At 39.6% G+C, this 14,151-nt stretch overlaps 1 protein-coding gene and 2 non-coding genes across 3 annotated transcripts in view; all 3 read right to left on the reverse strand.

Moving 5' to 3' along the window:
* The window catches only part of Ge-1 (Enhancer of mRNA-decapping protein 4 homolog Ge-1), a 152,624-nt gene that overhangs the window by 54,335 nt on the left and 84,138 nt on the right, over positions 1–14,151 (reverse strand). The window contains exons 15-17 of the mRNA XM_089249021.1: positions 9,264–9,731; positions 3,273–3,456; positions 218–340 (exon numbers count right to left, since the gene is read on the reverse strand). Coding sequence (XP_089105147.1) covers positions 218–340; positions 3,273–3,456; positions 9,264–9,731 — 775 coding nt within the window. The remainder of the gene's footprint in view (positions 1–217; positions 341–3,272; positions 3,457–9,263; positions 9,732–14,151) is intronic.
* On the reverse strand, positions 5,431–5,504 carry TRNAS-GGA (transfer RNA serine (anticodon GGA)). Its single transcript has one exon. It is a non-coding gene; the product is annotated as a tRNA-Ser (tRNA).
* On the reverse strand, positions 7,442–7,515 carry TRNAS-GGA (transfer RNA serine (anticodon GGA)). The gene has a single exon. It is a non-coding gene; the product is annotated as a tRNA-Ser (tRNA).

Below are 14,151 nucleotides of genomic sequence, written 5' to 3' on the forward strand. Positions count from 1 at the left end.
TTTAAGAAGTAGTTTTGATTAGATTCATGATGTATCTTGACAACACAATAAAAATAAACAATAGCTATTGAGGTGGGGGAAACAAATGTACTTCATCGAGCTAAAAGAAATTATATAAGCTATAACTTCAGTAACCTCCAATTGAGTAAAATAAAACACATACAAACACTAATTTATGTTTTTCTTTAGCAGTATAAGAAAGCTAAAATGTCTTTACCTTTGCATCATAGATGTAGGCATAGTTTCATTTTGCAGGACTTCAGAAGAGATTTCAGCATCACTGTTTAAGACATGCATAGCAGCTTCTTGTTTTAAAGACAAATGCTGCCTGTGAATTTCTCTGAAAAATTAAACACTTAAAGATCTATAACCGAGTAATACCATAAAATTCAGTACAGTAGACTCTTTACAATCCAGCAGTGCACTAATCAGTACACACTTTTAAGTAATCATGCGTTTTTAAGCTGGCTTCCAGCAAGTGTAGAATGGGAAAATAAGTCACTACATGCCTGTGCTCAGAAGTTAATACTATTTAGATGGACTTTTTTCCCCAACCACCTTCCAGTAATCCAGGGATTTTGATAATCTAGCATGCACTGATATGCACCAGATTAGTGTGTGACAGTCCACTGTCACATTAAAACATTGTGAAATATTAAAACAGAATATATAGCTGCTTGTGTGGCCATCATTTATACGACTATATGGCTCTTTACATTGTAAAGCTTACATGTCTTGGGATTATCATACAACACCATGCCTGAAAGTGCCCAAATCCAGTGCCAGCAAAATGCTGCATATAAATCCTAATGCACATGCCTTATAACCTGAAAAGCCCAATAGCTTACAAAAATAGGTGGCAGGGTGTAAACTGGAAGCCCTTCATATTCAGCCAGCAATGACATTTGACATTTTCCCACTTCAGTATATTGTTTTACATATTCTATGTTTAACAAAAATGAATCACCCTATAGCATCTGGTAGAAGATATAAACAGCAAAAAATTTCACAATTTATGCAAGAGCTTCCATCTTCTATTTTTTTTTATATATTTTCAAAAAACAAGTTTTTGTGACTTAGTGCCTTTTTTGCGTGAAACAAATGAATTTAATTTCTTTATTTCTAAACTCATTTTTGAATTTAAAACATAAATTTTGTAATTAAATGATGCCTACAAACTGTTTACATAATAATTCTAAAATAAAACTTTTTTCAGATTTTGAGTTCAGATAATGCAGCCTACATACATATAAAATGTAATGTTATTGAATATGGCCTTTGTCCAATACATCTAGATCACATGCATTTGCAACCTCTGCATGAAAAAATCGATCAGTAATATTTTATGGAGGTAGGATACAGATACAAGCAAAATATTGAGCAGTGTTTAAAATAATTTAGCCAGTGGACAGTGGTGCCAAAACACAGCGATACATAGACAGTACTGGTGTAATTGTTTGCATTCATATTGCATTTAGGAATACAAGATTCGAAATTTTAACACTCATTAATCATGCAAGACATGCTTTATACAGTTGAACTTGGTTAATTCGAAGCTCAAGCAGGAAAGGGCAGCAAAAATGTTTGAATTATCCAATTCTTTACTATAGGATAACTATACTTTACAAAAACTCACAAAAATAATTGCAAGAATAAATCAAATGCTATCAATTACTATAGTCAGCTTCCTCATTATTGTAACATGAATAATCATGAAAACTATTTCATTTGTAATTTTCATTCATTTTCCTTTGGATGCTTTTAAGCACTGTACAAAATCTTCAAGTTGATTTAGGGAATGAAAGGTGCAATTTTCGAGGCAGTCTCGTTTTATTTAACGTGTCCATAGCTTGTGCAAATGTTGGAATAGCAACCTCTGTTGCTTTCTTTATTCTCTTTATGAGAGGATGCAATGTGACTTTATTTTGATCCGATGCTTGGAGGGAACATGGGGTTCTGCGGCTTGCCAGTGGGAACCCTGCGAAGAGTCATCGTCTACCTCAGTTAAAATGTGATAAATGTGTAATACGTTTCATTTTCATTTAGAAACATTTGGAAATATAATTATCCTTAAAATTAGTGCAATATTTACTTTCACATGGTCAATATGTCATTAAATTACTCAATATACCATAGGCCTAATGTTGTCAACCTCGGCCAGGTCTTCAATGTTTACGCTTTCAGTTACGTTTCATTTTCATTTAGAAACATTTGGAAATATAATTATCCTTAAAATTAGTGCAATATTTACTTTCACATGGTCAATATGTCATTAAATTACTCAATATACCATAGGCCTAATGTTGTCAACCTCGGCCAGGTCTTCAATGTTTACGCTTTCAGTGTTGCCAGATTCTGAATGCCATAACTATGCAATAGTATTTTATTTCATAGAAATATGCAAATAAGATTTTGTCTGTCAAAATATGTTATGTTAATTTCAGCACTGGTGAGTCTCGAAGCTAGTTGGTTCCTGTGATAATGTGTGATCGGAGAATTTCCCTTTATATACCAGCAGCATGCTCTGCACAATTGCATTTCATTCCTGTAGCGTTTCATCACACTTCGTTCTGAGAGCTGTGTTGAGTCGCACTTCTTCCGACGTTATGCATTGATTACCCAGTAGCATGCTTCAGCACTGCCCAAGTTGTTGTACTTCTTCTCTTCGCCGTCATCTGTCATCTCTACGCTTGTGCAGAAATCTTCATTTAGAAGCTTGAAACCACGTCTCTCGTCTATGATGTGATCTTGCTGACAAACACTATGTAACTATGTCTTCCCTGGACTCATCAACACTGTTCCTGTTGGGCTTGCACCACTGGAAGATGCTCCAAACGCTTGGACTGTTCATCCAAATAATGAAGTTGTGGTTCCATGTTATAATGAAATCCCGAAGGGTGTCCCATCAGACCGATTTGGATCAATAATCATACTTTTAATGCTAAAAACTCTAAAATAAATTTATTTACATTGTGATAAGCAATCTTAAAATGTTTTTTAGTTGTAAAGTTCAAAATTTAATATTGTTAATAAATGATTTAAGTGGAAAAGAAAGTTGTCATTCTTTATTGCCATCCACTGATGAACTATTTGTTGGGAAACAGAAAAATAAACCGGGAGTGCACTTTAATGGTACATTATACTCGTTTAGCTTCTATCACCCCCCCCCCCCGGACCATTCCATCACCCACCAGAAGTTATTGCCTACTTTGGGAAACACTGTTATAGACAAACAAAATTAATTACTGCATAAATTTCAATTTTTTACAAACCCATCACTTCCAGATGAAACTGAAACTTTGTATTCTTGTGGTGGGTTAGGAGCTCTGGGCCATGAATCACCTAAAAAGTCTTGTGGTACTGGCGATGCACATATAACGTTAGAATGATCATCTAATTGTGAACTCAGCGTGATAGGCTCTTTTGGCTTTGGACTCAACATTTCATTATCATGATCTAAAATGAAAATAATAATAATATATTAAATTTTTGCTTATTACTCGCATCAATATAAAATTTAAATAAAATATTGCTCTTAACCATTTCTTTGCTGAAAATTACAAAAAAACTCACCTCAAAAAAAAAAAAATTTGAATTTTTGGAAACAAGATACAAATTTCATAATATGAATCAAAATGAAAGGGAAAATTACCAAATACAGCGAAAGTTACCATTTTTTTTTGCATTAGCATGCAGTCATCAATTCAAGGTAATTCTTAAATATCTGCTCTTTTAGAATTGATTGAATTGGCTGATTTTGGCTATAATTCAATAAATTCAGATGCTTAGCATTCTTAGTTTTCATGTCTCACTGGTAGCTGCTTTAATCAAGAACACTCAGATTGCTGGGGACTGAGGGCCTTAGTTTAGAGACAGAGTTCATGTTTTTTTTTAGATGGCTTTTGACCATAATCCTTTACGCTGGCTGTGGGTTGGAGGAAGCCCATCCACATCCATTGACTATGTGTTCAACATGGCTACTTCCGGGCTGCACCACGAGAAAGTGAGAATTGGACATTTAGCCTCTGCTCCTAATCAATTCTTTCAAGTCCTCATAATGAAGAAACTGAAGGGTCTTCTCCTAGTTAACAAGTAAAGACGCTTCTCCATCCAGCTTATCATTTTTTTCTTGAAGGTGTCAATTGTGGGGGAATGCAGGACAACTGAAAGTTATTTCATGCATTTACACAATCCTAGAAGAAAAAAACTCCCTGCACCACACTCCCAACAGCCTGTTTAAGTATTAACGTATACATATATTATTTTATAAAATTACATTAACTTATATATTATTTTATAAAATTACATTGTATGATGCATGGTGAGTAGCTCAACTGAGTAAAGGAATTTTTTTTAGTTTCAACGTATTTTTGAAATAAAAATAAATTTCACATTTGGATGTTTCTGTTATTATTGAGAAAATCTCTCATGAACGCCCACCCCTAGTTCACTGACGTGACTCCCTAGGGGTCACTACACACTTTGGGAACCACTGCATTAGAGCACACAATGAGCAAATACTAAAATAAAAAACATTAAATTACATTCTGAGTTTTTCATTTATTTAGTACTAAATATAATACAAATATGAAGACCACAACAGGCAAATTGCCTAACAAGGTGGCTGATAAAAAAAATGAAAGGTACAAAAAAAAAAAATCAATATAAATAATATTGGAGGAAAATCTCATAAAATGGTTGCCATAGCTTAAATATGCATCAAATCAATAATAATAAATCCGAAGAAGAAAAAACTGAAATGAACTGCCCATAAAAATATGGTTGCCATTTATTTAAGTTTGGATAGCTTCTCCCATCCAGCTTATCATTTTTTTCTTGAAGGTGTCAATTGTGGGGGAATGCAGGACAACTGAAAGTAAGTTATTTCATGCATTTACACAATCCTAGAAGAAAAAAACTCCCTGCACCACAACAACCTGGACTTAACCGTAACAAACCAAAACTGGTAAACCAGAGTCAAAGCAGTTGAATGACAACGCAACAATATATCATAAATTGATATTAGTCTTTTGAATGTATTCTGTGATCTTTATCAATCCTTGCTTTTCCCAGCTTGCCGGGAAAGAACCCGGCTCCAACCTCCAAAGCAGAATATACCGAAAACTGAGACACATGTCAAAGAACAATCAATGTTGCTCCAGAACGATCTCTGGAAGAATCTTAAGAAAAGATGGAAAGAACTCTTCTGTGTATAAAAGACTATTATGGGAAGTTTTACCACTAGTTAACCGTAAATGCATCTCATACACATCTCTACAGATTTTCTAATGAATCAGTACATGTATGTACCGATCGGTTAAGAGTTATATGTGTGGCCTTTCATGCATTTATGTTGTGAAAGTGGTACTTACGAAGGTTTTAACAACTGGATGTTGCGAAGATATATTTTGGAAAGAGAGAAAATTCAACTGCCCCTGCGGGGAATCGAACCCACGTCCTTTCACTTTCCGGGTGAACGCCCTAGACCACTAGACTACAGAGGCACCAAATTTCTCAATCTTTCTTTGGAGCTCGTGTACACTGAAAGGGACCGTACATGGACGGCCAGACCAGACTCAGGCCAAGCTCACAACTGCTGACGTTGCCACCAGATGGCGACTTACACAATGATGACGTCACTCTCCGCTATCATACGAAGGTTTTAACAACTGGATGTTGCGAAGATATATTTTGGAAAGAGAGAAAATTCAACTGCTCCTGCGGGGAATCGAACCCACGTCCTTTCACTTTCCGGGTGAACGCGAACGCCCTAGACCACTACACTACAGAGGCACCGAATTTCTCAATCTTTCTTTGGAGCTCGTGTACACTGAAAGGGACCGTACATGGACGGCCAGACCAGACTCAGGCCAAGCTCACAACTGCTGACGTTGCCACCAGATGGCGACTTACACAATGATGACGTCACTCTCCGCTATCATACGAAGGTTTTAACAACTGGATGTTGCGAAGATATATTTTGGAAAGAGAGAAAATTCAACTGCTCCTGCGGGGAATCGAACCCACGTCCTTTCACTTTCCGGGTGAACGCGAACGCCCTAGACCACTAGACTACAGAGGCACCAAATTTCTCAATCTTTCTTTGGAGCTCGTGTACACTGAAAGGGACCGTACATGGACGGCCAGACCAGACTCAGGCCAAGCTCACAACTGCTGACGTTGCCACCAGATGGCGACTTACACAATGATGACGTCACTCTCCGCTATCATACGAAGGTTTTAACAACTGGATGTTGCGAAGATATATTTTGGAAAGAGAGAAAATTCAACTGCTCCTGCGGGGAATCGAACCCACGTCCTTTCACTTTCCGGGTGAACGCCCTAGACCACTAGACTACAGAGGCACCAAATTTCTCAATCTTTCTTTGGAGCTCGTGTACACTGAAAGGGACCGTACATGGACGGCCAGACCAGACTCAGGCCAAGCTCACAACTGCTGACGTTGCCACCAGATGGCGACTTACACAATGATGACGTCACTCTCCGCTATCATACGAAGGTTTTAACAACTGGATGTTGCGAAGATATATTTTGGAAAGAGAGAAAATTCAACTGCTCCTGCGGGGAATCGAACCCACGTCCTTTCACTTTCCGGGTGAACGCGAACGCCCTAGACCACTACACTACAGAGGCACCGAATTTCTCAATCTTTCTTTGGAGCTCGTGTACACTGAAAGGGACCGTACATGGACGGCCAGACCAGACTCAGGCCAAGCTCACAACTGCTGACGTTGCCACCAGATGGCGACTTACACAATGATGACGTCACTCTCCGCTATCATACGAAGGTTTTAACAACTGGATGTTGCGAAGATATATTTTGGAAAGAGAGAAAATTCAACTGCTCCTGCGGGGAATCGAACCCACGTCCTTTCACTTTCCGGGTGAACGCGAACGCCCTAGACCACTAGACTACAGAGGCACCAAATTTCTCAATCTTTCTTTGGAGCTCGTGTACACTGAAAGGGACCGTACATGGACGGCCAGACCAGACTCAGGCCAAGCTCACAACTGCTGACGTTGCCACCAGATGGCGACTTACACAATGATGACGTCACTCTCCGCTATCATACGAAGGTTTTAACAACTGGATGTTGCGAAGATATATTTTGGAAAGAGAGAAAATTCAACTGCTCCTGCGGGGAATCGAACCCACGTCCTTTCACTTTCTGGGTGAACGCGAACGCCCTAGACCACTACACTACAGAGGCACCAAATTTCTCAATCTTTCTTTGGAGCTCGTGTACACTGAAAGGGACCGTACATGGACGGCCAGACCAGACTCAGGCCAAGCTCACAACTGCTGACGTTGCCACCAGATGGCGACTTACACAATGATGACGTCACTCTCCGCTATCATACGAAGGTTTTAACAACTGGATGTTGCGAAGATATATTTTGGAAAGAGAGAAAATTCAACTGCCCCTGCGGGGAATCGAACCCACGTCCTTTCACTTTCCGGGTGAACGCCCTAGACCACTAGACTACAGAGGCACCAAATTTCTCAATCTTTCTTTGGAGCTCGTGTACACTGAAAGGGACCGTACATGGACGGCCAGACCAGACTCAGGCCAAGCTCACAACTGCTGACGTTGCCACCAGATGGCGACTTACACAATGATGACGTCACTCTCCGCTATCATACGAAGGTTTTAACAACTGGATGTTGCGAAGATATATTTTGGAAAGAGAGAAAATTCAACTGCTCCTGCGGGGAATCGAACCCACGTCCTTTCACTTTCCGGGTGAACGCGAACGCCCTAGACCACTACACTACAGAGGCACCAAATTTCTCAATCTTTCTTTGGAGCTCGTGTACACTGAAAGGGACCGTACATGGACGGCCAGACCAGACTCAGGCCAAGCTCACAACTGCTGACGTTGCCACCAGATGGCGACTTACACAATGATGACGTCACTCTCCGCTATCATACGAAGGTTTTAACAACTGGATGTTGCGAAGATATATTTTGGAAAGAGAGAAAATTCAACTGCTCCTGCGGGGAATCGAACCCACGTCCTTTCACTTTCCGGGTGAACGCGAACGCCCTAGACCACTACACTACAGAGGCACCGAATTTCTCAATCTTTCTTTGGAGCTCGTGTACACTGAAAGGGACCATACATGGACGGCCGGACCAGACTCAGGCTAAGCTCACAACTGCTGACATTGCCACCAGATGGCGACTTACACAATGATGACGTCACTCTCCGCTATCATATGAAGGTTTTAACAACTGGATGTTGCGAAGATATATTTTGGAAAGAGAGAAAATTCAACTGCCCCTGCGGGGAATCGAACCCACGTCCTTTCACTTTCCGGGTGAAGGCCCTAGACCACTAGACTACAGAGGCACCGAATTTCTCAATCTTTCTTTGGAGCTCGTGTACACTGAAAGGGACCGTACATGGACAGCAGTTGAATTTTCTCTCTTTCCAAAATATATCTTCGCAACATCCAGTTGTTAAAACCTTCGTATGATAGCGGAGAGTGACGTCATCATTGTGAAAGTGGTACTTGTTTGGTGTTATTACCAGTGTTTTTTGTTTTTAAATAAATGTGATCAGCACGTATTCCCAAGAGATCTTTACGATCTGTCCAGGGAATTCTTGTTAGTGTTAGTAGACATCCATGCCTGAACCGGGATTCAAACCCAGACCTGCGTAGTCAGAAGCTAGCTCCCTAACCACTGGACTACCAGGTGGCTAAGTTGCTATCTGTCTTCCATATTTCGAAGTAAAGATGGTAAATGTTCGAAGTAAAGATGGTAAATGTTCAAATTTTTATGTTATGTAAAGCATCATGTTATATACAATTTTTATTGCAGAAAATTTTCAGTCACAGCTGAGGCTCTTTGCAAAACAATGCAAAATATCCTGCTTCAGGAGCTTCAACATTCACAAAGTTGGATACCCCGAGTTTTAAGAGTAAGCTGGCTAATGGTGTTATAATAAGGTATATAGTTCAGCAATGCTATATACAAATAAAAGAGTAGACTAGAATAAATAAGATGTGAAAATAACTGTTGACAATAAAATAAGACACAATGAACAGAAATACAAGCTTATAAAATTATATTCCTAAAACATATCCACACATGGCAATATCATTCTGCGCAAACAAAAAATTATTATTAATATGATGTAGACTACACAAAAATTGTATATGTGGTCAAAGTATCATTAATTTATAAGTTTTTTTAAAGTCTTATTTTTATTGAAGAGAAACAATGGAGTCTCACCTAAAATCTGATTGGGTGAAAGTATCTCTGCAACTTCTCGACTTGGTGAGCTTGTAGAGCTGTGTTGTGAAGACTTGCGCCTTGGTTGTACAGATTGTTCAGGTGGAACCATAGTTAAATCTTCACCACTGTCCATGTTGACAGAAAGATCTGATGTCTCTTGTATACCAGTCAACTTGAAGGAATTTGATGTATTGAGCGATTGCAGACTACTTGAGTGTGGAGACGACATAGCAAAGTCTTTTGGGGTAAGTAGAATTTCATCACATTCTTGGTAGTTCGGAGAACGATGAGTACTCAGAGAAGATACAGTTGCACTTGGTAATGATGCAGATGAGGGACTAAGAACATTTGAGATATTTGATGGAGTCTGAAGGGATTTATTGGAATTCAAGTCTACATCATAATTATTGGGATTAGTTTGTTCATGGACTTCACTACTCATATCTGAGAGACCATCTCTGAAAGCTTTAGATAAAATAAATGAGATTAATATATGTTGTCATTGAATTGAAAGAAAAAAAAATTATCAGAAAAATCAAATTTTAGATTTGATCAAAACTTTTGTTTGATTAAAATTCTAGTGCACAAATACATACATGTACAGTGAAACCTCTCCACTAAGATGAGCATTTGTCATTCAGCGAGAACATGGCAGTGTCAGGGTAACTAGCAAATAAGGATAGTGTGATCATGGTAAGCGGGGAGAAATGTGAACATTTCGAAGTCAGACACAACAAAGTCCCCATGTGGAGGATATACTGACTGGGCTCCATCCCTAGTACAAGTTCTATTATTCTTGTTTCTTATACTATAAATTTATTTAGGATACCGGTATCTCAGTGAAGGAGACAAGTGCCAAGATGTGAAGGATAAATTAATCATTTCCAATAAATTCAAATAACAAAAAAAATATTTTTTTTATACTTGAATGTTTTTGAATGTGATTCAAAGTGAAATATTTTGAATTTCTACAATAAATGGTAGTTTATAAAAGGTAATACACAGTCATGCCCTCCCCCCGTATTCACTGGGGTTATGTTCCAGGGGTGACCACGAATACAAAAACCCCCGAATACCAAAAAACCATAGGGTCTTTTTTTTATATCTTGTTTATTGAATATCATGAGAAGAGCAGGGTGACACAGAGATAGAAAAGAATGTAAAAAAAGTGCAGCAATTGTTGGCGATGTTTTAGGAAAGAACATTGTGATTTCTATTTGCCATTTCTTCATATCACCAAGTACACTGCTGGCCACCGTAAATGCAACACCCTGAAGGAAGCATGCAAATAGTATGAAATTTACAACATGCATTAGCGGAGGTGAGACATGCAAATGATTAGAATTTCAGCGCAGACGCACATCACGCGCGCCTGTGGCGCCACTTCAAAGCGCTATTTCAGGCTTGGAGATTTCGACGATTTGAAGTACGGCAATTGTGTTTTTCTTGTGGTTTTTTCAAAAAAACGATCAATTATGCCTCGTAGAAAACAGCGATCATCTTTTGATCAAATATCCGAGTTCGACTGAGGAAGGATAGTGGCCTACCGAGATTGTGGATTATCTTTCAGGGAAATCGGTAGTCGTGTTGGACGAAACCAAACAACAGTAATGCGGATATGTGATCGTTGGATGCAGGAGGGTACGACAGACCGACGTGTTCGATCGCATCCACCTCAGTGCACCACTTCACGTGATGACAGGCGTATTGTGCGTATGGCAGTGACGGATCGCTCAGCCACATCACGAACCATAGCACAGCACATTCAGTCTGTACAGCATCATCCAGTGTCTGCGCGTACCATTCAACGCCGTTTACAGCAGAGTGGTCTGTCCGCAAGGCGTCCATTGCTTCGTCTACCCTTGACGCAGAACCACAGACGTCTCCGCCGCCAATGGTGCGATGAAATAAGGATGTGGACGGCACAATGGAATGAAATTGTCTTTACTGACGAGTCACGCTTCTGTCTGCAACACCACGATGGTCGGATTCGAGTCTGGAGACACCGTGGAGAGAGGATGCTGAACAGCTGCGTTACGCACCGCCACACTGGTCCTGCACCGGGTATTATGGTATGGGGCGGTATTGGATATCACTCTCGCACTCCTCTAGTACGCATTGCCGGTACTTTAAAAAGCCAGCGCTACATCTCCGAGGTGTTGGAGCCAGTTGTCCTTCCTTACCTTCAGGGCTTGCCCACAGCCATATTTCAACAGGATAATGCGCAACCACACGTGGCACGCATTGTCCAAAGGTTCTTCGTCAATCGCCAGATTGAATTGCTTCCCTGGCCAGCTCGCTCTCCGGATCTTTCGCCAATAGAAAACATGTGGTCCATGGTTGCTCAACGATTGACCCAGATTACATCCCCAGCTGCCACACCAGATCAACTTTGGCAACGCGTGGAAGCTGCTTGGTCTGCTGTACCCCAAGAACACATCCAAAGTCTCTTTGAATCAATGCCGAGGCGTGTGGCAGCGGTGATCTCCAACAATGGCGGCTACTCTGGCTACTGATTTTGGCAGGAACCACACTTCCCAGAAGTCTATAAATTTAATCATTTGATGCTTGGTCAACATGTTATCTAGAAAATAAATATTGTTGCGATATCTCTTGTCTTTCTTGGTGTTGCAATTTGGGTGGCCAGCAGTGTATTTAGATCATTCTCAAATCTCGCCCACTTCAACATGCCCACTTTTTACTTTGTCCCACAAGTCTTTTCCATACTTCTTTTGAAATCCCAGGCTGCGGTCTCCAGGCCCTTATGTGCCCCTGGGCGCACATGCGAATTTTCTCGCTAGTCATTGGGTTCAGCTATCCAATTTAGTCAAATGGCTCGTACGTTACATCGAGTTGATAGCTGTTTTCATGGGGAGAACGACGCAAGTGATTCGATACTTGTAGGGACAGAACTAGGGGAGCCACTGCTATAAATCTTTGCTGACTTTCTCCGACACAACCCTGCCTCTTTTGTGGTAACGAAATTAAGTTGCTTTGTCTGGGGTTGTGAGCAGTTCTACCTATCTATCTATGAAACCAAACTTTACTTGCATAAAATTCTGATGAACTAGAGGTTTCACCAGCCCCTTCCTTTATAGAACATAAACTTTTTCACCTTTTCCGTCATAATATTACAATCAGTTGGAAAACCTTTTTTGTAGCAGTCTTGCACCAGCACCTGCTAGAGATAGAAGGCCTCCGCACGGGATGAAAAGTTCATCTGTAACATCATTAAGACTACATAGCAAGTTTGCCACATTTTGAACCACAGCATCCTATTTTGTTTTTTCTTATTTTGGAGTAGAATCTTCCTGGTTGGCTCACGAATACTGCATGATGATTGGCTGTGGGGCATAGAAATTGCCAATTCTCAGCCCGATCATTTCTTTTCCACAAAACGATGATACTGGCATGAGTAGGGAATTTTTTTCCCTGAATATTCTGAGGGAAAATGAACTAATTATTGATGTCATGAGCAACATGCGGAGGCTTTCTATCTCTAGGAGATGCTGCTTGTACTCACAAAAAAAAAACCAGAATTTTTTGTATGAGACACACATGGATCCCATAAATGATGCAAAGTTTTTGCTGCCAAAGGTGCAGCTACAGCCACGGCTGCTCGAATTTCAGATTCCTTTTTCTTGACATATCTTACCGTAGATACATTGATTCTGTAATGGTGGCCCACAGCAGCAATTCCCTTACTTTCGCCAAGCAAAATCAATATATCCAATTTTTCTTGTAAAGTTTTCATTTTTTTTTTTGCCTTGAAGCATTATCAGTAGCACTAGAAAAATGAGTCATCCTAAACACACACAACTCAAATTTTGCAAGCGAAATACATGAATGACAATTGCTGTGTGTGTTGCCAGTAAAAAAATTTCCAATAAAGGGGAAAAAACATGAATACGGAAACCACGAATATGGGGACGGACAGACTTTATATTATGATTACATGCTATTAATAATTTCCAGTTATCTCATCCTTAGAATTTTCTTTTTCAATACGATATCACATTCTAATTTTGAGCTTAGCTTTTTCAAATTCCCCCCTTTTCTTTTTTTTACTGTCTATTGTGATCGCATGATCTTGACGAAGTGGTTTTACTATTTTGCATACTGTACTGTATTGATATACACACAGGTTGTTGAAGAACAAGATGATGGATCCTTAATAAGGGGCTGTGTACAGAATTTAAGAATTTCTATTTCCCCCACAGGTTTTCTTCCCCTCTAGTTACGGTACTTTTATGGCTAACTGCCATCATTCTAAAACAGCTTCTATACAGTGTAAATTAACATTATTCCTAACGATTGCGAATGCATATTTTTTGAAAAATCATAAAAGGATTGGAATGCCTATTCAAATTGTAAAGCATTTTCCAAGATTGTTCAGAAGAGGAAGAAAAACGAATCTGTAAAACTCGACCTTGAATATCCACAGTTTTGTCACCTAGCTTCTATGTGTTAGTCACCATTTCACATCATGAAAATCACGTGTGTGTACACAGAATCAACTTTTGGAGAGGCACAAGAAATTGTGGATCACTAACACTCAAAAAGAATTTTAAATTAACATATAGTATAAGAACATAGTTTTTTTTCCAATATTTTAATTTTCTGTAAAGATATTTTTAATTTTTGAGCTTCTTGGGGGGTGGGGGCACAGGCCCTCCCCCAGGTGTGGTCCGAGCTTACCCACCGCCCGGGTGCAAAGCCTTATGTGCCATCCCTAAAGACTACCCTGACAGGAGGCTGACAAAGTTATAATATAGTCAGGGGTCAGCACGGATCATGGCCTCAAAACTAGTGAAAATAGTAACCAAAATTTTTTAAAAATTGACCAAATAGTGACCAAAATGTTTAAAAGTGACCAAATAGTGAC

The sequence above is a fragment of the Pholcus phalangioides genome, unplaced genomic scaffold (assembly GCF_987345545.1).
Source record: "Pholcus phalangioides strain wild (caught in Gottingen) unplaced genomic scaffold, Ppha-v1.0 ptg000021l_1, whole genome shotgun sequence".
NCBI lineage: Eukaryota > Metazoa > Arthropoda > Arachnida > Araneae > Pholcidae > Pholcus > Pholcus phalangioides.